This window comes from Tauraco erythrolophus, chromosome 13 (genome assembly GCF_009769465.1).
Source record: "Tauraco erythrolophus isolate bTauEry1 chromosome 13, bTauEry1.pri, whole genome shotgun sequence".
In the NCBI taxonomy this organism is placed as follows: domain Eukaryota; kingdom Metazoa; phylum Chordata; class Aves; order Musophagiformes; family Musophagidae; genus Tauraco; species Tauraco erythrolophus.
In genome coordinates, this window is record NC_141477.1 from 23,425,573 (window position 1) to 23,450,219 (window position 24,647).

At 51.2% G+C, this 24,647-nt stretch overlaps 1 protein-coding gene across 2 annotated transcripts; it reads right to left on the reverse strand.

The window, feature by feature from the left end:
• Positions 1–3,219: 3,219 nt before the first annotated feature.
• ENOX2 (ecto-NOX disulfide-thiol exchanger 2) lies at positions 3,220–23,954 on the reverse strand. 2 transcript variants are annotated; one of them, XM_086619661.1, is made up of 14 exons: positions 23,811–23,954; positions 22,230–22,361; positions 20,099–20,254; positions 19,618–19,824; positions 17,774–18,007; positions 16,945–17,157; positions 15,136–15,242; positions 12,312–12,426; positions 11,982–12,163; positions 11,166–11,273; positions 10,278–10,334; positions 9,022–9,130; positions 7,657–7,742; positions 3,220–3,767 (listed from the first exon to the last, which is right to left on the reverse strand). In XM_086619661.1, the coding sequence occupies exons 2-14, from the start codon at positions 22,324–22,326 to the stop codon at positions 3,636–3,638; spliced, it is 1,803 nt and encodes a 600-aa protein (XP_086475787.1). In that variant the 5' UTR covers positions 22,327–22,361; positions 23,811–23,954; the 3' UTR covers positions 3,220–3,635. The 2 variants fall into 2 exon arrangements, with proteins under 2 accessions (XP_086475787.1, XP_086475786.1); XM_086619660.1 differs by having other exon boundaries at positions 22,230–22,364.
• Positions 23,955–24,647: the final 693 nt, after the last annotated feature.

Genomic DNA, 24,647 nt, shown 5'->3' on the forward strand with positions numbered 1-24,647 from the left:
TTCCCCGTCCGCTGGCGGGAGGAGAAGTGACGGAGAAGAGACGCTGCGGCTGAACGCGGCCGAGGGGAGGAGAGGGGTGATGAGAACGTGAATTTTCTGCCAAAAGAAACGAGAGCCAGAAACATCGCACGGAGAGAGGGCAGGGCGGGATGGGAAGGAGCAGCCCTTCCCACGCCGGACGGTGTCTGCGCCTTGCCGGGGATCGGTCGCTGCTCAGTCCATCTTCTCTGTCCCCGCTCTTACCCACCGGAGCATCGGCTCTTCCAGCAGATGAAACCCAAAAGGGAAATCTGCTGCCCCACAAACCTGTGGCAACCTGCAAGGCACACGTGGCAACACCCAAAATTGGCACCTCCCGCGCCTTAACGCCCTCACCGGCACCTCGGGGCACGCGGCCGGCTCCTGGTCCATGGCACGGTGACAACCAGGGTGCAAGAGCGCGTTCCCAGGGCAGAGCCGAGCTGCTCCAGCCCCGCTGCAGCCTTGGCCACGGCCAGGGAGCAGCTGAGCCCAGGACACCCGTTTGGCAAGGGTGACCACCAGCGCGGGCTTCAACGAAGGGCCAGCTTGGTGCCCAAGGAGCAGGGACATGGCTGTGGCCCTGCCTCTGCGCCAGGGCAGGTCACGGCACCGCAGTGACGGTCTCAGCTGGGACTTGTCTCGCTGCTGCCGACACCGACAGGATGGCTCTCCACTCACAAAGGGTCCCCGGGCCCCCCGAGGACTCAGCTGGAGCTGCTGTCCCGGTGCCAGGCAGAGTCCCCAGCGGGACACCTGCACGGTGGTGGCCCTCCTGTCCCCCATGGCACTGCCAGCACCAGCTTCCACGGCAACCCAAACCCCGGGATGCTCGGCCAGGCTCACCGAGGAGCACGGGTGATCCCCAGCTGCTGCCTGGTGGGCCACAGCAGCGCCCTGCCAGTGGATGGGACATCCCATCCCAGCTCCTCCATCTCCAGAGCATCTTTCTCCAGGAGGGTCTGGTTATCCACAGGCTCCCTTCCACACCACACACCTCCTGCTCCTCCGCGACCTGGCTCTGCCGCTGCCCGAGGGGTCTCTGCAGCTCCTGACCCAGCGGGCACCGGCTGCCACCAGCAACTCCTTCCCTCCCCGCAGCAGCACCGTGGTGAGAGGCCACATCCAGGCTCGTGGCTCCCTCCAAAACACGCAGCCATGGCACGGGAGCCCCTCAGCCGGCGGCCGAGTTCCCGCTCCCTGTGCATCGCCTCCCCGTCCCGCTTTGTCACCGAGCACAAACTGGTGCTGCCCCACACGTCCACCCCAAACGCTGCCACAACAAACACCACCTGCTTTGAAGAAGGAAGGAGGAGGTCACGGGGTAGCCATTTCGTAGCCATTTGCCACTGATGAGTCGCTGGCTGACATTTGTGAACGCTCTGGAAGTTCACTGCAAGGAGAGCGAAGCCCCGCGGCAGCGGAGGACGTGGGATGGAGCATCTCCTTTCCTGCAGCAGCACCGTAAGGAGGTGAGAAAAAGCAAGCAGCAGGGCCACGATTTGCCCATAAAAAAATGTTTATTCCTTGAAAATACAAGGCTCACCTGCAGCGACACAAGTGTTCAGAACATTTTTTTAGAAGGGTTTTCGTCTGTTTCCAGCGTCAGGAGCAAGGAGAGCAGGAGCTGCACCATGGGCAGCCCGGTCCCCACAACGGCTCCTTTCCCCCATCCCAGTGCCCGCACCCAAGGGAGCCACCCTCAGCAGCAGCTCCGGCTCCCAGAGGCACCCACTCCCATGGCTCCCTCTGGACACAGAGCAGGTTTGGCACCTGCAGCGGCATCTCACTGGCATCCTCGCTGTCCAGGGAGCCCATCTGCAGAACGGATTTCTCCTGGTGGCAAAGAGCACACAAGGTTTCAGGGAAACCTCAGTCCCTCTGGAAGGGCCTCGGTAAAGAAAGGCTGGAGCAGGGAAAAGCAGGACCCAGGACTCATCTGGCCCCTACTTGCTTTTACAGCACAGAGCCATCGCTCCGTAGGTCCCAGCTCCACTCCCTCCTGCTGCCCCCCAGAACAACCACCACGAAACTGCAGAAGATGGTCTCAGCCACACCAGCTCCTGCAGGACGGGTCTCTTGCTGGCCAAGGTGGCCTGTCCAAATCCCAACTCCCACTCTGCAGCAGGAGGACTAACGCACGCAGCACCTCGGCCATCTCGGCTGGGGCAGAAGATGGAGGATCCACATGGCAGCAAAGACACAAGGGGTGTCGATATGTCAGAAACCACAGCCGTGTCTGAGAACAGTCACGTAAGAATTAGGGCTTCTCTCCCCAGAAGGTGCTGGGATCAAGAGTCCAGCTGAAGTGTGGCTACACCAACGCACAGAGCCATTGTGCAGATGGAAAACTCCGACAGTCACAATCACAGAAACCTGGTGGGACAACTGGTGCAGCTGGAGCTCTGCAGTGGACAGCTGTAACCCCTTCAGCAGGGACAGGCGAGGGGGGGGCTGGTGTGTTACAGAGCATTTTGACTGTCCAGAGCTGACCATCCCCGTGGAGCTGGTCACCAGCGGTGCTCCCCGGGGCTCAGTACTGCGGCCAGCTCTGTTTGAAATCCTCACCAAGGATCTAGAGGAGGGGACAGAGTGCACCCCCAGTAAGTCTGTGGACAACGCTAAACTGGGCAGGAGAGTGCTCATCTGCTCAAGGGAAGGAAGGCTCTGCAGAGGGATGTGGACAGGCTGGATGGGTGGGCTGAGGCGTTTCACCCCACACCTCACCAACCTCTGCAGAGGGCTGGGGAGCAGCCGGGCATCTACCGAGAACACAGCAACAGCCTTCGGGAAGATTCAGCAGGAGAACCCCTGTGCTGCTTGTAGCACTTCCAGAAGCTCCGTCTCCAAAGCAAAGCGAGCGGAGAAATTTGGTGATAAGCCAGTACTAAAAGAGAGGTCTGATGGAGGCTGTCTGCTCCACCCAGATCCATAGAAAACGAGACACCCTTCCCCCGTAACGAGTTATTTACAGGCTGACTCTGCAATGCACGGACCACCAGTGGCACTGCCGGAATCACCCCCGGCTCCCGGTGACATCGCTGTCCTCTTAACTGTTAAACCATTAGTAGAGAAAACAGAATGAAAAAGAACAAATTGTTTGGCTCCGAGAACTCTGGGCCATCTAAATCTTTTTCTGTTCAAACATACCTCAGTTTTTAATCATAGAAATGGCTAAAAAAATGCCCCCCCCCCCCCCCCCTCCTTTTTTCTCCCTTTTGGTGGTTCTAGAAACCAGAAAACGCCTCTGTTGTTGCTCGAGGGGACAGGCTACGGCTGTTCTACCAGTAAAAAGAAGGTACAGAATGAGAGATTTGGGCACACAAAACACATACGACATTGGCAAAACATATTGTCAACACGCTTAAAAATATCAGACAGGAGCTTTTTTCACAAAATATATTGAACAGCACTTGCCCGTTAACAAATAACTGATCAAAGAAGCTGCAGAACTTGAAGTCTCCTCCAGTGCTGCTCTGGTCTTACAGTTTCACCTCCACATTATCCCACCCGAGCCTGTGAGGTGTGCAAGATCATCACGACGAACAGCAGCAAGAGGCATCCCAAATTTTCTCGGCGTACGTATCGTGCTGCTGTTTCCAGCTTCAAGTCAAAGCTCAAGTCATTTTCAATCCATCGAAGCCACAAAACTTCCACCTTTTCTCTAGGCTGGCCCCAACCCCACTCAGCTCCTGCCTGAACGTGTTCTGGAGTCGAGTCATGAGAACTTCTACTTCCGCAGTGCAAATCTGTGAAAACAGAAGGAAAACGTCCTAACAATGAAGACACCTTTGGTTACGGAAGCCCCGTAACGACTGGTGACGTCCAAGCTCAAACACATTGAACTGCTGCAGCACACCCAGGCCTTCCCTGGGCTCCTGCCCCAACACCCATGGCAACAGCCCTGGGACAGCACGAGTCGGGCTACCGTCACGCTTCGGAGTGAGACGGCTGCGGATATAACAAACACTGGAAGTAAAAGTTTTTTCCACTGCAAAACACAAGACAATGGATTAAAAACTCCCAAGCGTTGATGTAACAACAGCAAGTGCTTTTGCTGCTGCTGCAGGAAGAGAGCTCAGGTGTTGGGTCCAGAAATCAGGGACACGAGGAATTTATCGTGACATTCCGAACGGTCACAAACATCCACCTACAGCGCAGCTGCCGTGTCCCCAACGGCACCGGAGCTGCTCAGACGGAGCCGAGACACAAAACCTGGAGGTCACACAGCTGCAGAAAAGAAACCAAAACGCAGCAGGTGGATGGATTTGCCAGAGCAGGTGAGACCAGAGGCTCGTCGAGCCAGACTGTTTCAGGTGGTGACCCACGGTGGACAACGACCCACTCCCTTCCCGCCCTAACCGGACCCGAGTGCTGGCGCAGCCCCACGACATCGCTCTGCCCCTGTTGGAGGTGACCGGTGCCACGTTCCCAGCCCGTGCGCTCGGCGTTGAGCTTCCGCAGCACAGCGAGCGGAAGGAAACACGACGTGTTGCACGGTTTTCTCGCACAGCTGAGTCCCACTTCTGAAAACACAGGCAGAGTCACGCGTGTTCTCAACGCTGTGCCCGGGAGAGCCGAAACTAAAGGCGCTGCAGCGGGGCACGGGGCTGCCAGCGGGGCACAGGGCTGCCAGCATCTTCGCCCCACACGCCCCAGCTGCACCAGCAGTCGATGGCACGGAGGTGGGCAGGCCTGTGAGTCTGACTGCTCGGGCATTTACTAGACACAATTAAAGTTCAGCACATGAAAAAAACTCTTAAGATGCTGCAATTTCACAGTTTCAAGACACAGTGCAAAGGCTGTGCCTACCTGACATTCGATTACCTGCAACCGTTTTCCGACAGCAGCAGAAAAATTCAAAGTTTGTGATACTCACAAGAACTCAAGGCCCTGCTGTGCATTTGGGACTGCTCTGACATACGTTCAGAGCTCCCTGCACGATAACCTCACCACCTGCCGGTTAGGTAGGGCATTGGGGTGTATTTTTGGATAAAAACATGGCTATTTTCCAACAGCGCAGCACAACATGACATCCTCCCTACACGTTCTGTCGGTCTGCCGCAGCCACCGTCTGTATTTTTAACTCCCTTCACAGCTCCGAGCCTGCAGCTCCGTGGCTGCAGCACTCCCAGGGGCTGTGCTCCACGCCAAGCACCTATCGACCGTGCGCCCCCGCCGCGCTTCCTCCTGATGACGTTTCACTTTCACTCCTGCCACGGCGGATTCAGTTTCCCCGTTCTGTGGCGTCAAGCCTGATCCCACTTCATGGTCGCCGATACAAACCTGGATTTTCCAGAGGATGATCTTGAGGTGCTTCCACTACCGTCCTTGCAAACTCACCTTCGATTCCGACCTTCTCAAAGAGGCGTCGCATCGTTCTTTTGATTCCCTTGTTTTCTGTGTGCGCCAGCACGAATTAGTTTTCGGCTGGCACTTCGCTAGGGAGAAAAGGTTTCTACTTCCAAGAGCGCAGAGCACCCATTACCACCGGGAAGACAACACACATGGAAAATATGTTCACTGCTAAGCCTTCATCAGCGCGCGAGTGCGTTCCTCTGAAAGCCCTTCGGCAGCAACTGCAGGTCCCAAGTTTTCAAAACGTGCCCAAGGTGTGACACAGACCAAGAGCAGCCACTTTGCAGGATGGATCTGCAGGTGATCAATGTGCTCTTGTCACCGCGCTGTTCTGCAGTCAGCGCAAACAACGGTCCAACTTTTGAGAGACAGAGAAAGCAGCAGCGCAGGCTGGCGATGGGCTTGGTAAGGCAGAGGTCCAACCTAAGACACGAAACAGGGAGTGGACACCCCGGGAGGTGCATCATCTACACTGCCCAGCACCTGCGACGCTCACAGTGCTGCAGAGCTTCTGTAAGGACTGCTTCATGGCTTCCAACCAGCTCCCACCTTAACTGCTGCGCTGTCTGCTGGCCACTTTGGTGAGGCTGATGGGCAGGGAACAGGGAAACATTCTTCTTCCTTTCCTGCTGGCAGCTTCAAAAATCCAGGTTCTGCTCTCAAGTGCTCCCCCAACTCCTACCCCACCTCAAGCCCAGATATCTGCTAGACGTTAAAAGCCATGACCCCAACTAATACCTGCAATAACCAAGAAGGAGACAAAAGAGCTGAGATGTCACCTGAAGAACAACGGGGAAGACCTCCTTCCAAGCGACCAGGCACAAAAGACCTGTGCAAGTCAGCAGGGTGACGCGTTTGCCAACAATAAAAGCTGCAGAGGTTAAAGGATGCACTTTTCACAGGGCTTTTTTTCCACTACACCTATTGTAGAAACCTTTTCCTCACTGTCGATCCCAAAAAGGAAGTGTCAGAAGTCTGAGGAATGACATGATGGCATTTCTTTAGAAGCTCCAAAGAAAAACAAAGGCAGTTGTTCGCCTCAGACAAACTCAGAACGAGAAGATAAACTACTAGATGCCTTTAAAGGGCTGAAGTGAGCCTGAACACACAGGCCAGCGAGTGGCACTTTCTTAGAAATGGGAAAATTAAACAGTAAGTCACAAACAAAAGCAGCTGAGAGATCCACTCGCAAGAGACGATTCCCATGCTGGCAAGTCTCCTGCCCCGGGGCACGTTAAGGAAGACGACCAAAGAACAGTAGAGCAGAGGAGATGCTGTTTCCTTGAACCTTCAAAAGCCTTTGCACAGCACAGTCCCTCCCCAGTTCAAGTCCCTCCTCCCAGTTATAAGGAGTCCGAAGGCGGCGATGCACAGAAACACCGCAGGAAACAGCAGCTTCTTCTTGTACCAAGGAAGACACATGAGCACTGCTCTTGCTGCTGCCCTTCCGGACCCCTGCACCCCGGCCTCCAACCCTCCCCCAGCGCAGACCCCGTCAGCGGGGACTGGGCTCAGTGCTTGTGCTTCTGCAGCGCACAGCGCCCTCCTGAACATGACTGCGCTGACAGCATCAAAGCAGAGACAGAAAAGGCTCAGTGAAGGGCTACACGACCAGAAATAGAGGAAAAGTGCTCGGAGACACAAAAACAATGTGACTGTTCAGTTTAGAGAGAATCTATCCAAACAGTGGCATGGCAGATGTTACAATAAACAGCAGGGAGGAGGCGGGTTGTTTGCTCTCTTCTTTGGTGGTCATAAGGATAATGGAAACAAAGGCAGCCAACTTATCAGAATAAACAAAAATACATTTTAGATGGAGATTTTAACGATGGAATTCACTGCTGCAAGACACAGCTACCATCACAGCATTTTCCTGAACGACAGGCAGGATACGCAGGAACACCTGCAGTGAGAACATCAGCTTCAACCCTCTGCTTAGGGTAATGTTAAGCCGTAAAAGGGCTAAGCTAGAAGCTGGGGTGTTTCGAGCAACCTGATCTAGTGAAAGATGCCCCTGCTGCTGGCAGAGGGGTGGACTAGATGATCTTCAAAGGTCCATCCCAACCCAAATGGTTCTGTGATTTTTAGAAAGTTCACCCCTTCCCTTGCCCTCTTCCAGCAAACCACTGCAGTTAATAGACACCAGCTCTTACTGCCCAGCCCCGCACCGTCCCCAGGGAGGGAGCGAAGCTCTTTACCAGCCACACAGACCAAACACCCTCGGGGCACAAGCATCCCACCCAGGCTGGCTCAGGGAACTGGAAGTGTTGGGACACCTACTTTGCTGTCCAGACGCTGCAGGTAGGAACAGATGTACTCTATGCTTGCTCCAAACGGGTGCACGTGGAGAAACGTTGAAATTATTCCTGGAGAAAGGAACACCACAAATGTCATTCCCACGAGGCAAGAGCCAGCTGAGAACACCAGCCCTCTGCCACTGCTGGCACAGCACAGAGGGATCTAACTGGGCAGTGTGGGGTTCAAGTATAGTGAGGTTTGGCTCGTGGGCTGCAAAGGACACAACAGGTAACCAACGCAGCGGGTCAGCGCTTGAAACAGACCTCTCCTCCAGCTGGACCATCGAAGGTCAGGGAGCAGGAAAAGACAGAAGGCAAACGGGGACAGCAGCAGCAGCACGTGTGTCCCATCCCAACGGTTTGGCAGCACTCAGTTAAACAGAACCCCCCCAGGTCGCACCCTGTCGCAACGGGACTCCTTTCCAGCTCACGGCCAGGACTGTGTCAAACAGAGTGACTTGCATTTCTGACCACCATCTGCAGAAAAACGCTGTGCCTTTGGTCTGCCCCAAAGTCCCTTCCTTCTCAATGCAGAAATCATGATCTGGCACAAACAGGTCCATCTGGATAACAATAAATGATTTATTTTTGATGTCGTAGCATGCCACGTTGGGTTATTTTTCAATATTACTGGAAATCGGCAAGGGGAAAGGAAATAAAAAGGGTAGCAGACACACCTGCGGTGTATATCAGAGATCACCAATCCCTTTGTGAGCCATCACTTGGAAATTCTGGCAATACTTCTCATTCCATTGAGCCCAGCCTTCTCTCCCTGCCACCTTTCTCCATCCTCCCTTCCTCTCTGGCTACAATTTCTAGAGTTGGAAGAGCTTAATCTGCTCGTGGTCCATGGCACACCATGCCTGACCCAATGGTGTGCCTTCCTGCTGCGTGGGTCCACAAACATCATCCACACTGTGAGGTGCTGCGACGCTCCAGCTGATTAAAGTCCGAGAGCCTGTGACACTGCTTAGGGTCCCACAAGGCTGATTAGGCTCTAACCAAATGAAGACAGACCCTCCTCTGTAACTTACTACCCTCAGTGATGCCTCCCAGAAGACAAACTGCACTCCAGAACGTGCTGACCCGGACTGTCACCACACAAAAGGCCCCTTTAGATGTGTGTGGGTTTGACTGAGAGGTGCACAGCACAAGATTTCCACGTGAGCAACGCACAAGGTTAAACCCTCACCCCACCAAAGCTCGAGGGTTTCCTTGGTTCCAGGACTCCCACCTCCATAACCAAAGGAACAAGAGGCGGCCAGCGGGAGCTGTGAGGCCACCCTGAGGTCAGTCCCACTCAGTTCAGGCTTCCAGCATCGTCACCAAGCCCATCAAAAGAACTTACCAACTAACAGAACTTCTCGTTCAGATTTCACAGGACTGTTGCTCAATGTCTTCTCAACTGGACATTCCTTCTCCTGGCTGCACACACAAACTCTGGACGCACTGCTCTCCTGCAAAACAACCCACAGGGACCAGTGCAGGCACCAGCAGCACAGCAGGCACTCTTGCACATGGAGCAGCAGCTCGGTCAGACTCCACACAGTCTGTGTTTTTGTTTTCCTGTCTCTGTGAGTCACTGCACTGGCTGTGCTGCTGTAGCTACTGCCCATTTCGCTTCCAACAAAGCCCAGTTACAGCCACGCTGCTGCCTCTGAATTACCACGTCAGATCAAAAGCCCATGAAGTCAAGCAAGATGCCACAAAACACACCACCAGCCCTGGTCACTGGTAAGAGGCTGCTCTAGAAGAGCCTTATTATCAATAATGAAAGGGAAAACAGACTAGAAGGAATGCCTTGCAGTGACTAATTCAGATGCAGATGTTTATTTTTTAGATGCAGATGTTTATTTTTCAGATGTCTAAACAAAGGCAATATGATTAACCAAGGACCCAACAACTGCCGAGGGTTTAAGATCAGACTGTCCCTGACTTCAGTTTGTGGTACTGAAGCAAAACAGAATTTTGCATAATTTATTACCCCCAAAATAAACACAAGACTGCCAGTGATGCAAAGACTTGGTGGGTGCACTAAAAGCAGGACTTTCTATTATTCCTAAGTTTTCTGTGGAATTCCAGTGGTGAGAGCTACAGACAGCTATAATTGGAAACAGCCTCCAGTCACTAGTCAAACGGACTGGACTCGGGCCAGTAACGGAGACAGAATTAAATGGTCCCTCGGGTTTGCTGGCTCCTTACGCCAGTGCAGTGCGAGAACGTAAAGGTCTGCGGGGTGGAGACGGAGGCAGCTTCAGGCTGACGCAGGGACTGCCCCTCAGCCAGCAGTGTTATACTGGAAACACTGACTGCCTTCTCTTGGAGGTCCGACAGATATTTCTGAAGGTCAGTTGCAACAACAGTGCAACAGATTATCTTGCACAGCAAAACCCTTTTCTACTCCTCAGTGCTGCAAACGCCTGCTGTTCTTACAGCCAGCAGCTGCTAGCAAGGGATAACCTGATCATTTTGATTTGCAGCTAAAGACAGTCTGTCTGTGCCACCCTTATACACCCCACCAAAAACTGCTCATTTCACAACGACGTGTCATTACTTCCCTCAATAAGATATTCCAAGTAGCCGAGAAGAAACTCTTAGACTTACATTCCCTTGGCAATCCGCTGCATCTCTCTCCTTGTCCTCTTCGTCTGCTATGCTCTGCTGTGAACAGGTGAAGAACAGGAAAGATTACTGATGAGAGGCTGTTACTTCTGTTCTTCGGGCTCAGGCACTGAAGCTCCTGCACTCAAGATTACTGCGACACAAAGCCATTTCAGATACTAGAAAGACGTTCACTGTCTTCCCTAGCTCATGGCACGAAAACCTGGGGTCAAAGATGGAAAATCCGAGACAAGACCTGGCATGTGGCCCTATGGTCCTCAGTGAGAAGTGCTTGTACTGTTTCTGGCCTATCCTGCATAATTGTGTCTGTGCTATAGAGGAGAGGATGAAGTTTAGATTCGTGCATGGGTCCACAATCAAAAGAGAGTGGATATCACACCTGAGAACAAGCAGTATGTATGTATGTTTAGAACAAATCCAGCAAGCGTAAGAATATTGTAAAACTGGCAAAAGCTTTCAATTCAATAGTGGTTTATGGAGGCTGGAACAAAACACATCCCTAAAACGCAAATCTAAAAATCAATGTTAGATAATTGAGACCCTTTTTTCTTCTCTTCTAAAGCCCAGGTTGCAGAAAAACACATTTCAGCTGCAATATCGCTGTACGCTATAAAATGAGACAAACTTTTATTTATACAGTTGCTTATGTAGGTTGTCTCACTGGTACATGAAGCAATCAGCAAGTTCACTACTGATGTACATCCTCCAATTTGGCAGGAAGTATTTTCCTGCTTTCCAAAGCCAACTGCTCCTAAGCCAGGGCCAGGCATCTTCCACACCCTGTCCTTCGCTGTGCTCATGATGGACCATGAAATCCAGGGACTGCTTTTACTACTGAGAACAACAAGGACGCACTGGGACAGCACATACCTGCTCCTTCAGGTTTTCTAATAACGCTTCTATTTTTAGTTTGTCTTCTCTCACTTTTTCTAGCTCAGCTTCTCTCTTTTTGCATTCATCTTGTACTTTCAGAAGATGCTGGAAAGGAAAAGATAAAATCAGCTCTTAACCTGCCTTTCACCTCCTACTATTTAAAGAAAATAAAATGAGTAAAGGCTTTTCCATGAAGACCAGACAGATCATATTCAGAACTACTAAAAGGCTTAAGTACACAAGAAGAATAAATCCTTTCTACAACGTGCCTTAGAAACATCTTTGCCTATCAGCATACAAAAAAAACATGGCTTTATAAACACAGGGCAGTCATTCCATCTTCAACAAACCTTCACTGTCCCTGGAACAATGCATGTGCTGTGTGCCAGGCTGCAGGTCTGACCCACGTGAAAGCCAACTCTTCCTCTGCCCCAGTCTGGTTCACGCTCTGGCCGTACAAACGGTCAGCACATGGGACAGAGCGTGCTGGTAACCGGGATCTCACAGGGTTACGGGGCGGGGAAGCACAGACTCAGTGCTTCAAAAGTCACAGTGTGGTCAAGCAAAAGGCACACAAGGAATCCATAAGCTATGGATTCTTTCCCTGTGACTTATCAGCTCACACACAATCACTGTTTAGAATGTTGCGTGGTTTGGGGTTTTTTGGCAACACTGGAAGTGACAGAAAGTTGCTCCCATTTGCCAGTTTTGATCCCACTGAAAAACATAATGCCTTTGCTTGTGTTTCTGCTCCACATGACAGCCCCTTTGCCCCTGTCGCAAGGCTGTAGCTAGAGAAGAGCCCAGGCCCACCTTCTGCATGCCCTGCAGAGCCTGCTGGAGAAGCTTCATCTGCTGCTCCTTGGTTGTGTCCTCGTCCCTGCTCGCTTTGCCTTGCTCCTGCTTCAGCAGCTCCACCTCGTTCCGGTAGGCATCCAGCTGCCAGCGCAGACTGTCGTTTTCTTCTTTCAGGGCTTCCACCTGCGACACCAGCGCTGGAGAACGCGGCAGGCAGAGACCAAAAGTCAAAGGATCAGGAGCAAGAAGTCCCTGGGTGCTCTCCCCCAGCACACAGTTGCTCTGTAGCTCCCAGCCACTGAAGAGACAAGTACTTTGTTTATGAGCTGTAAAAAGTGATTTTACCTGATTCTTCTGTTTCTTTCATCTCTGAAGGATCTTCTATTTCTTCATCAGACATTTCCATTTCCTCCTCTCTTCGAATACCCATTAGTTCATCATTATGTATGTTACGAATTTCCTAAGGTTCAGAAAGTAGAGATGTTTTTGAATACAGATTACAAGGAACAGGCTGGTTGGATCGAAAGACGCTGAAATCTAAGTCTGCAAAATGCAACTCCATGATACAAGGGGAAATGACTAAAAAAAAAAAATCTGGCACAGACTATTAGATCAAGGACAATATCCAGCAGGAGTCAGTCAATGCTACTGGTATTACTGACTCTTCCATCTCCCTTCTACTCCTTGCCCCAGGGCAGACACCGAGCCGTGCCCGCAGCGTATTTCTCGGTGAACCCTCTCCCCTCATCTGCCCTGCCTGACATCCACACGCCTCTGCTACCCCCAGCACTGCCCACCCTCGTACCCTGGGTCACCACCTCGGGTCTCCTTGCTCGTAGCACACATCTGGAGCAGCAGCTCTCCACTGCCAGTGCTGGCCCCTGCCCTGCACACCTCAGGGTTGTGCCACCCTTACCCATCTCTGGCATCCTTATGCCCTGCCCTTTCCCTGCCAGGCTCCTGCCCCACGCTCTCCTGCTCAGTGCCTCGGTTCAGCCACCACCAACACGTATGCCTGACCGAAGTCAGCCCTGCCATGCAAACCGTCAGAAATTGTGCCAGGCTGTATCTTCTCAGGAGCCAACGGTGCCAGCCTGAGCTGGGACCAGACCAAACTAAAAGCACTACAGCTGCACCCCTGCACATACCCCAGAGGGGGTTTGACTTTGAGCCCATCACTTGACACTATAAATACGTGCAGCCCCCTGGGAGCCCCTTGAGCTCGGCTGTATGGCCGGGCAGGGACAGCTCTCAAGGTTACCCCCCAAGGCTGAGACAGCCCTTACCCAGCATCTGACACCTGTAACGAGGTAAGCGACATTTTACATTACACCTAAAAGTGCATGACATACTAGTAACATTTATATAGAGAGAAATACATATATAACTCCAGCTATAGCTCAACTATTAGAAGTGCAGTAAGTAGCAAAGTGTTTGACGGCCACCTACGCACGCAGCGGGGCCAGGCGTGGCTGGGCTGCACAGCCAGCTGTGCCACGGTGCACCAGCACCCTGACCAAGGACGAGCCCTGGAGAGGAGAGGAAAAGCTTTAGAGAAGTCAAATACTTGAGCCAGACCCTTCCTAAGCAAGGGAATACGCTGGCTGGGAGCTACCGTGGGGTGGTGGTTCACCAGGTCTCAAGATTCCACAGCTTCTTCATGAGCTGCCTGCAGCTATAGGACCTGCCTGGGAAGACCACCTCAAGCCTCCATTGATAAAAACAAACCCCTGGCCTGGCCTAACGACTCTCCAGCCCAGACCCACTCCCTGAGCTGCCTACTGGGCCTTTCTCCAACGTGGTGACCAACAGGATTAAATTCTGCCGAAAGCTGTACCAAGATGATGCATCTTGTGGGTCCACCTTCCTTTAAGAGAAGACCCTAAGCTGGGGGAGACCAGCGGGCTGAGCCCAGCAGCAAGTACTCCTGGAAGAGGTCTCACCAGAGGTCTCACAGCCTCTTCCCATCGGGAGAACTTACCTTGGAACAAAAGACAGCTCCAATGGAGAGAGTGCTCCCACCCCAGCCATAGTAAGCAATCTCAGTAAGCAGGAGAGGAGAGGAGCGCTAGGGCTCAAAGCAGAGGCATTATCTCAGACTCTCCATCTGGCTCATCAGGTGTAAAACGAAACAACAGCTCCTCCTTCAGCTACTGTGAAAGGTTTGACCCAGTGGGATTTGGAAAGAAAGTCCCAAAAGTGCAGTCCCATGGGGAGATCACAGCTGGAAACCTCCCAGGAAAACAGAATCATCTGGAGCTTTCCAACACTGTGAAGGATCAATCATCTGCTTTTTCCCAGACGGCCTCCAACCCTCCAGACTTTTCTCAGGCAGTGGCTACACGGGCAGGTGGCCTGCACGCAGCCAGCCTGGCCGTGACGCCTGCCAGCTTTGCCCAGATCTACTTTTAATGTTAAATATTCTGACAGGTCAAAGGCGACTTCTGGCTTTGCTGAGCCAGACGCGTCTTCCGAGTTTGTAATAAGGAACGTGGCACCTGGGAACACCACCGACCCACCTTCCCAACAGACAGGCTGTCTTTACCTCAGCTTTATTTTTTCTGACATTGTGCCTGAATCCAGTAAGATTTGGTAAGACCAGATAAGGGACTGAGAACTGTTCTTCCTCCTGCAGGAAGGGCAGTTGGAGTGGCATGCCTTCTCCTGCCAACCTCCCCCTTGTCGCCGCCTTTAAACCCTGCATTTCCCTGGCAATGGCACTGCACGGGACAAACACACAAACACAACAACACCCTCCCCAAGTTTTCCAGACTGGCCAGCTGCAATTATTTCCACCTCTCAAGTCTGTCAATAAAAACGTGGTAAAACAGATCTCGGCTGACACTTCGGGTTTGCTGTTTATTTTTTTTAACATCCCTCTAGAAACCCCTCTTGCTTTAACATTAAAAGCAGCAGAAGGCAGATCAATAATTATTCTCACTGTGCACCACGTCAGCCGGCGCACAGATGGCACCGTATCGCTACTGGCAGCACAAACACCAAGAGGAAATTCGTTACCTGCAACACGAGAGACGACCGAGCAATCCCCACCTCACGCTGTGAGTTAAGGTGGTGCCACCCACGCGAGCATCGCGCAAACTTAAAATCAATGTCCTGACAAGCAAGAGACCGTGCTGGAGGATCTAACACAATAAAAAAAATTACCAACCTCTGCTTGTTTGCACCACACGCTGATGTTCTTACGCTGAGCTTTCGTGAAATGGTCCCAAGCCTTTTGTTTGGAGGCAGAATGGTACACGGCCACTATCTGCTCGACTGTAGTATCAAATCAGCAGCCAAATATCATCCAGAGAGGGCGAACAAGAGGAGTAAAGGAGTAAAAAAGTGGAATCAGGCAGGTGGTTTGGCTAACCTTTTCTTACAACACTGTACGGCGCTGAAGCTACGCTCAGGAAAGGGACTCTGTGCCTGGAAGGAGAAGCGTGGACTTCTCCAGGACAGTGTCAAACGCTCACAGAGTAACGGTCAACCGGGAGAACGGCATCTGCTCTCAACTGGGAAAAAAGGCTGGCACACATTGGGCTGAAAAATATCCAAATACGCTGCGCAACGCTGCCGGGGAGCCTAGCAGGTACGCCCAGCTGGCGCTGGCTCTCTGAAACAGGGTGGTGGAGTGCAGCCGTGGAAGGTGGCACTTCGGGTGCTCTTCTGCCCAGGAGGTGCCATCCCACGGAACAGTGCCACAGCCCGAGCACCACCGCATCCCGTCCCTGCGGCTACGGAAAAGCATCAGCCATCAACCTCTCCTGTTCCTGAGGTTTATTCCTTCTATTTTTCTAGCAAATTTGCAAAGGTTTTTGGAAATACAAAGTTTCTCTCCTGGGACGGGAGCTCACCCAACAGCTGCAAGCACATCTACCCGATCTTTTGTTTGTTTGTTTGGGGTGTGTGTGGTTGGGCTTTTGTTTGGTTGGGCTTTTTTGGTTTGGTTGGTTTTTTGTTTGTTTGGGTTTTTTTGTCTTTGTTTTTTTTTTTTTTAAATAAATTGGGATGTTGTAGTAGGCATAATTCTTGCAAAATAAAATCAACTCTCTTCTACTTAGATCAACCTAAGAGCAGCTGAGATACCAGCGGGGGTTTATGGAGCGGCGTTGCATGCTACTGGCTATTACTACTTACTCCGCAGTGCTTACTGTATTTCCCTCTGGACCGTGTGCCCATATTTTTTTTACCATGAACAGAATTTTTAAAAAATAGTTATAATTAAAAAAAAAATAAAATCAAGTATCAAACAAGTAGCAGTCAAAATTATTGAATATAAACCCAGAAGTTAAGAATGTTCGCAACCTAGTCAAGGTGCTCAAGGAGACTTAGTACAATTGTGGAGAAGGTACTCTGAAAAGTACTAAAAAAAAAGGGAAAAATAATAATATTCAGACTTACTAAAGAAAGGATGTGTAAGAGGCAATGAATTGTTTGAGGAACTGTTATAAATCACATCTTGGAACAAATACAGCCCATGCCTCTTCCTTGATTTCATAGTTTATTAAAGTACTGGGATTTGAAAGAGCCAGGTTGGAAATGCTGTTCTGTAACTGGTTTTCAGTTCCAGTGACTGAGAACAGGGCGTTGGGAACACTCTGCTGGATCCTACCTTTGGCGAATAAATCCTCTACACTTGGCTCAGGCACCAGATCACCAGGAACTTACCTTGTCTGTGCACAGACGTGGAGTTGAAAAGATGACAGAACTACTAACAGACTATAATTAAAAGAGGAAAAAAATTGAGAATCCCTTCTCTCCTCCCTCTGATGTGGACTCTTGCTCCAATAAAAAGCACAACAAGAAACTTTTGCCAAGTTAACGACCTCTGCTTACAAATTAACTGTAGCTGCACAGAAGCAGTTGCTACTTCTTTTCCTGGAGCCCTTTTCGTGTGGCCTCTCCAGACTCTATGAATTAAGCATCTTCCCTACAACAACAGACAACCAACATCCACCGCGGAAACGCTACTCACACTGAACCAGAATCCCTGAGAGCGCAAGTTTGAACTTCTCTTTAGCTTCTTCCATCTCCTTCTCATGAGCCGCTTTCTCGTTCACCAGCCTGCGAATGTGGCTGTTGGCCGACTGGATCATGGAGTAGAAGTTGTTGGCAGTCCTCCTGTTCACTTCTCCACGCTCTATCCAGGTCAGCAAGGTCTGTATGGCTTCCAAGAACTTTGTGTCATCTGCGTCAGGAAAAGACACCTTTACACCACGGAAGCACGGGGCTGCCTGCGCAGCTTTGGGATCCTTCCCCTGGCACTGCTCTCTTTCAAAGGCCACCTTACTGCGGGCAGCTATCACAGTTCTTGGAAGCACGGCGTTACCTGCATACAGGCTAGACAAAGGAAGGCAGGTCTAACATCAAGCTGATGGACCAAACCATCTGTTAAGGCGTGACAAGAGGAGGACCAACTGCCAGAAGCCTACTGGAACACTTCCCATGCCTGTTCAGATGTACTCTCTCATGACAGAAAACATCCTCCAGCTCCAAGTCAGGCCACACATGGGTCTTAAGCTTCAAAGAAGGTCTCAGGACTTACACTAGTCCTTTGAACATGAACAAAAATGATTTGGAAGAAACTGTTGTACTCAAGTTTGGGTCTGTTTTTACAAAAAGACAATTGTGAAAGAGAGGTGGCTGGGAGAGCTGCTGCGCGCGGGCTGAGGGCTCAGTCTCAAACGGGCTCTGCCAGATCTAACGGCACCATCACCCCAGCTGGGCAGGACGGCTGCTGGAGAACACAAACCTCTGCCCAGCATCTGCGCAGGAGGGCGGCCGCAGCCCACGGAACCACTGACCTTTCAGCTTCTCAGCGACAACGCTGCACTCGTGGTCGGAGTAATGCACGACAGGAGGTGGGGAGGGCGGGCGGAAGCGCTCCTCTTCCAGCCTCCTGCGATGGCGCTCCTCCCTCGCCAGCATCCGCTGCTTACACTCCCACTCGTACAGATCATCCCGAGCCTGGGCAAAATCCACGTGCAGGCGCCCGGTATCCTTCTTGTCAGTGCTGGAGCCCAGCCGGATGCGATAGCCTGGCATGATGACAGTGCTCAGACAGGACAGGTGACTTACCTCCGGCTCCAACCACCCACCAGTGCCCACCTCTCATTCCTACAGAGCCAGAAAGCCCCTGAACAGGAGGGTTTACCAGACAGTTTAGTGCACAGAGAGCGACGCTGGAAAAGGAACCATCGTCAGGGGGTTTGCTGCCATCTGCCTGTGTTTTGCACGTGCTAGGCGAGATCTCACGTGGGCTGCTGCTCCTCTAAACACCAGCACGTATCGGGTCTCAAATAGCAACTGTTGAATTGCACCTAACCTCTCGGGCTGTGGGACTAAGCCCAGCTGTGCACAAGGGGAAGGCAGAGCTGCCTCGGCTGCTTCCACACTTTCACAAACTCCAGCAGCTGGGGATGGGAAGGGGGGAATGAGAAGAGAGACCCAGCCAGGAGGGCAGTAGACGGATGGTGGTAACCTTTGGAACAGCCCCCATCATCTGATGGGAGTGGGAATAAGGTCAGCAAACGTGCACGTCCACTGTCTGGGAACTCTTCTCACCAGCACGGTTTGCAGGACTCCTTTTCTGGAGTTTCCCATCAAACATGCCAGAGGGCTCTCCGCCGTGACCAGAGAAGCACAGGCAGGGTGCCTGGAACAAAGCCTGAACTACGGAGAGACTTTGTGCAAAGAACATCCCAGAAACAAGGTTTGCGTGTGGAGGACACCGACGGCTCTGCACATGACCACGGCTTCGGGCAGGAGGGACCATACGCAGAGAACACCTACAGCTACAGGGGCTGTACTGGCTGTGCAAGGGGTCACTGCAGACACAGCTCTTGCTAACGGGGCACTGCCAGCCCAACTCGATGTTAGCGAGAAGCAATGCTCGGTCACTCAGAACAGGCTACAGAAAAGTTCCCACTATTTTAAACAGCAGAGAGTGTTTTCCTCACTTATCTCAACAATCTCATCTCTCTGCAGAGAGCGTGGGCTTTGGAGGATTTTAGCACGGAAATACAAAGTATTACTGTGTTTTTCTAGAATGGTAGATGGCAGAGTCAGGTGGGGAGCCCAGGCTGCTCAGGGCAGATGTAACCAGCACAGCAAAGGCAGGCTTGGCTGGAAACGCTCAGTCTGCAAACACCAGCCGTGAGGTCTCTGTCCCCCACAAAACAAACCTCTTAAAACCCCACAGATGCAGAACAGGGGCTCCCAAGGCAAAAGCAGCTCAGGTGTTTCAGCTCTGATGAATAACAGGGGAAAAAATACTGATGAAAGTCAAGCACACTATCCAATTAACAAGCGATTGAGAGCAACTGCCAATTTTTGTAGGACCCTTAAGCATCATCTACAGCATCTGCTGGACACTTATCCAGGTAAGATGGAGATGGCCTCTGATCGTACCTCATCCCAGTATTTTGTAGAGGTCTGCGGTACCCAAGGTAACGAAGCATTGCTATCCTTCCTATCAGGAGCTGTTTTCTCATATTTAAGCAGAAATGCAATAGCAGCAGAAAAAGAGGTGAACTGGCACAACACAAATCTTCCAATTGCAGCAAAGCCTATCATGATAACTATTAAGAAGTCATGACACCCCTGCCCCAGAATTTTGGGCTGCAATCTGAGACAGAAATACACCTACCAGAAAGATACAGTGCCTTGTCCACCATGAACTCCTCAGCGAAGCGGATATGACAGAAATGCTTCTTACTCTTCCGAATAGCTATGACTTCCCCACACTGCTCAAACACCTCCATGATGATCTGCTCGGTCCCGTTTTCTGGCAGCCCTCCAACAAACACCGTCTTGCATCCTGGGGGCCTCTCTCTTGTTGCTGGAGGGGGAAGATCTGAAAAAAACAACAAGAGAGAAAGCAGAGCAGGTCAGCCGGGTTTGTCAACACACATTCCTTTTACCTTCCCACCTCCCCTTCCCAGCTTCCTCCCAACACACACCTCGCTACGGCGCGCTCGACTTTACCAAGCAGGTCTATGGCATTGCTGAGGTGCTACATGAGAACGAGCACATCTACCAGCCTGTTTCAAGCAAAAGATCTCAGGAGCCCAAAGCCTTCCACACTCCCATACAGGCAGAAACATGACAAAACATAAATAGATGGTTACGTGGGTTCGGTGGGAAGAGAGTGCAGCTTTTGCAGTGAATGATCTCCTTCACAGCAGGCATGTCCGGAGGGATGGGAGGTGGGACTATCCCCAAGCCCGGCATCATGGGGTTGATTGGAGGGATTCCAGTCATCATCCCAAGAGCAGGATCAAAATCTAAACAGGGAGGAGAATAAGAGAGTCAGGTAGTGGTATGGGCTCACAGTAACTGTTTATTCAGATGGCACACAGAGTACTCTCCCCATGTGTGCCAGAGAAGATCAGCTGAATAAACAACACCAGAGAGGGAACATCACAACACAACTCACTAGAACTTTAGATTTGTGCCCTTAAAACCACTTTTTAAAAAACTACCTCATTGTTGATTGCCTCAGCCAAATAAATTTCCTCTGTTCAAATAAACTACTTCCTTTTCCACTCTGTAGACACCATCTCCCATCTAGTGTCAAAAACACCCCCAGTAAGGTTTATCCACATGAAGAAATCCGTGGCATATGGAAACAGAGTAAAACCCAACCCAGCTCGGTTTCATTATGTAGTTCAGCAGTGCAGACAGCTTGTGGCACAGGGTCAAGGGCATCACCTTGCACTAGGCAAGTGTACCAATTTCAGCAGCTATGGACGTGCCAGAGTAACTCTGGGTAAAACACACAGAAGCATTTCAGGAAACACCTTGCTGCATGCCTTATCCTGCTTAACTCGTTTCTAGGCTGTAGGTAGCACTCTGACTATACCTAAGCAGCATTTTACTTTGATTTTGCTCTTAGATTTGCCTCTAATGCCAAAAAAAAACTTAATAGATCTGTCAAAGGAGCGGTGGTTCATCTGTCCACAAGCCAAGAACCTCAGGGAAGCAAAACCTGTAGGCAACCAAAATGGAAACAGCATGCCTGGATGGCTTATGAGAAGGCTCATGAGGCAGAGGACGCCAGCAGCTAAGCCGTAAGGACCACTGGCACCAGCAGGGCCAGCTGGTGCTGTCGAGGCGAGATCTCAGCACGAACCCCCTCCCGCAAGCGCACAACATCTCTACCCTCCACCACCCCTGCTCTCTGCAGCAGCTCCGAAGAGCCAGGCAATGCCCCAGTGCCACGGGATGCCACCACGGAACACGCAACCCCGAGCCCTACAGAGCCTCTGAATCCGGCCGCTCGCTTCAGATGCGGACGGGCAGAATTAATTTTGCAGGGCACAGACGGACAGAAGCGAGTGGCACAGAGGCAGCATTTTCCTTTGATCCCAGGCTGGCATCATTTCAGATGATGCCACTCGTATCCCCAAGGCACACCAACACCTTTGTATTCCTCTCTTCACAACCGCTCCTTACAGTGATCTGGAGCCAGACAACCTTCAGTGCCCAGATTGGATGCTTGAGTTCGGTAGATGAGTTTTGTTTTCCTTTGTATTTTGAAATAATTCACCTGGGGCTACGCTTGTGCACAGTTTAGGCAGGTTGTGCCACTTGGCTAATTCGGATTTCCTTGCACGCGGTGCAAGTGCCGCTGTTCGTTCAGTGTCACACACAGGGTCACAGTAAAACAGATCCGAGGCAAATCCTCGGCCAGGAAACAGGCGTTTCAGAGGAAGGCACAAGAAATCTTCCTGAAGCCAACTGTGAAATACGGATGTCGGGCACTCTGTTCCTACAGGAGCTCTGTAACAAATCCTGGATAGGGTGACCCACCCACGCACAGGTACTCTGGACCACAAGGTGGACATTTCTGGAGCAGAATTACCCATTAATTTCTGCCATATTCATTTTACTGCCCTACTGCTTTCCTTTATCTCCCTCCCCCTCTTCCTTTTAAGCAGTTCCAGTTCAGTTACCCAATATCACTGGTTTCCTGAACTCTGCGTGGGACCCTCCTCCTGCTTGTCCACTGCAGAGTATCTGGAGGTACCCCACAATAACCATTGTTTGCATCAAAAAACACATATCCTCATTTCCTCTGAAACCAATCATAAACCACTGGCCTCTAAGTAAATCACTTGCAAACATCAATGCATTTCAAACACAGGTTATTAGTGTTTGCGTATGCAGTAGGCATTTATCTAACTCAACTGAAATCGCTTCTTCCCAAAGACATGTTTTGAAAGAAAAGGTGGGCACGGCCTGGATAAGCTCACATACCAGGCAGGAGGGGCTGTCCTGTCATCCCCATGGGAGCCATCCCCAGATTGTTCATCGCGGTGGCCCACGCAGTTGGATCTGACATTGGCAAGCCCATCGGAATGGAGTCAAGGCTTAGATTTCTGCCACCATCTGCTGAGAGGAAAAAAGTGATTAAGAGCTTAGTGTGTATCTTAACTCTTCTGCAGGGCACACGCTGCCCAGCAAGGCTCTGCAGTAGCAGCATCCAAAACCAGATCTGAACCTAACACATAGGAAAGAGCCAAATGAAAAAAAAAAACCACCACACCACAAAAAATAACCCAGTTCTGTCTGTCTTGAGCAGACAACATTTTAGAGAAGCAAGGTCTATGAAAACACTGCCTTCCAAGAGCATCTAAACCAAGATTTATCCACTACAATCAACAGCCCTCAGGGGCCTTAAAGGAACACAGGTTAAAGGTAAGGGGAACGCTTTGATTCCTCCCAAGAGATTTATGAACAAAGGACAAACATGCAGCAGGTATCAATTGCCATAATGGCACTGAATTTAACAGAGATGGCCAGTCTGTTCCAGCAGAGAGAACTTCCACTGCCATTCTGAAGACGTTTCTCTTAATGAAGCAAAGAACAACATCGTGCTGCTGACGGCAGCAGCACCAGTGCTATTTACTCAGGGTCTGGCAGAGTTATCTGCAAGCCAGGTGGAGCCACGAACATCACACAAACATGTGGCTTAATTAAGCATTTGAAACTTCTTCAGTGATTTAGCTGGGTCAACCCATGCCCTTACATGGTTACTTCCACGTACCACCGAGACACACGCTTGTTCTTTTTGTTTGCACAGGTTTTAGCTAGAGGTGCCCAAACGCAAACATATCTGACTTCAAAAAGGAAAAAAAAAAAACACTTAGCACAAGGTTAACTGCACAGGAAAGAAAAAAAAAAATCCACAAACCCAAAACACAATTCCAACAGAAATTTTTTTTCTTGTGGAAAACACACAGAAGGACCCATCCCGTTCAAAAAGCCAACAGCCAGTGCCCAGGGCATTCTTCTGCTGAGGGGAACGACAGAGCTTGAGACTGCTGCCCGGATCAGTGCAGGGACTCCCAAAGCTCTCCAGAACATGTCAGCAGGAGGAAATTTATTGACCATTTATCTCACCCTGCGAGCTAATGATTCAGTATTTCCATTTCCCAGCCCGTTCCACCACTCCTCTCCCCTTAGCTTCAGACAGGGGACGTGAGATCAGTTCACCTTCCCGAGATGCCACCTCTGCACCCCCAGTGAGAAGTCTCCCTCCACACTGACCCATCTCCTGCATAAATCTATTGGGACCGGTGTAGAGATTCCACAAAGCTTAACAAAAAAAACCCAAACCTGCAAAAGCTGCTCTTGTTTCACACAGAACCAGCCATGACCACTCACCCAAAGCCACGCACGGAGCCACGAACACCAGTCTGACTGCCAGCAGTACCAGAGCACCACTGGTACCTGCCCCCGCCTCCGCGTTAACACCTTGCCCTCGCAGTTGCTTTCGGTCTGCACCCACGTGGATGCCTTCGCTGCTGCCAGGCACCGAGCAGCTACTCGGCTCACCTGGAGGAACGTCTGCTCGCTTCCTCTTCTTGCCCGGGTCGCTGCCATTCTCGGCCGGGCTCTCCGACACCCGCGGGCCAGCAGCGCTGCCCAACTGCAGAGACTTGTCGTTGCTGGCGGGAGCGAAGGACAGATGGTTTAAGCCTGAAAGAGCAAAATACACTCAGAGACTTTCCTTCAACTGGTTCACGATGCTCCAGGATCACAGTAGAAAGAGAAATGCCCGGTCCCAGGTGGAGGAGCTGTGCCTCCTGCTTGCCGTCCCCAGCGACGCCCGATCTTAACGTCACACTGACACCACTTCAAACGTTCCTCTCAGACACTAACCCCAACACCCCCACAAACCAGATATCCTAAACCAGGGCTGCATCTCCCCGTGTTGCACAGGATTTCATGTTTGGGAACTCAAGAGGCCCCATTCCCAAACACGCCCATCCCAACACAGGACAAGTTATTTCAGTGTCGAGCCCAAGTTCCTCTCCACCAGGAGAGAAACTCAAGTGGGGAACCAGAACAGCCACCACGGGGAGCAGGAAACCTGGATTTCGGTCTCTGCTCCCATCTCCTCTCCTGTGAGCACCCTGAGTGCAGTTCCAGGTGTCTGTAACAGCCCTGAAGCCCAGTGCTGCTTCCCAGCATCATCCTACTACAGCCAACTGGTTGCTTAAATAGTTACAGGATCTCCCTAGATGGTCCTAGTCGCCCAGTAATGAACATCAAAAGATTTATAGGAAAACTCAGGGAGGAAATAAGTCACAGAGGAACAGCGCTTGCTGACGTCGTAGTTGACACGGTGGAAGTGGGGAAAGGAGTAAGTTTTTTTGACACAAGAGGCAT

What these genes read in the sequence shown, in the direction of transcription:
- ENOX2 (XM_086619661.1), bottom strand. Translation starts at nt 22,326, where the DNA reads ATGGGCTTGCCAATGTCAGATCCAACTGCGTGGGCCACCGCGATGAAC. An exon ending in GAAAGAAACAGAAGAATCAG is followed by an intron (nt 12,164 to 12,311) that starts GTAAAATCACTT and finishes CGCGTTCTCCAG; the next exon opens with CGCTGGTGTCGCAGGTGGAA. An exon ending in CAGCGGATTGCCAAGGGAAT is followed by an intron (nt 9,131 to 10,277) that starts GTAAGTCTAAGA and finishes GTTGTTTTGCAG; the next exon opens with GAGAGCAGTGCGTCCAGAGT.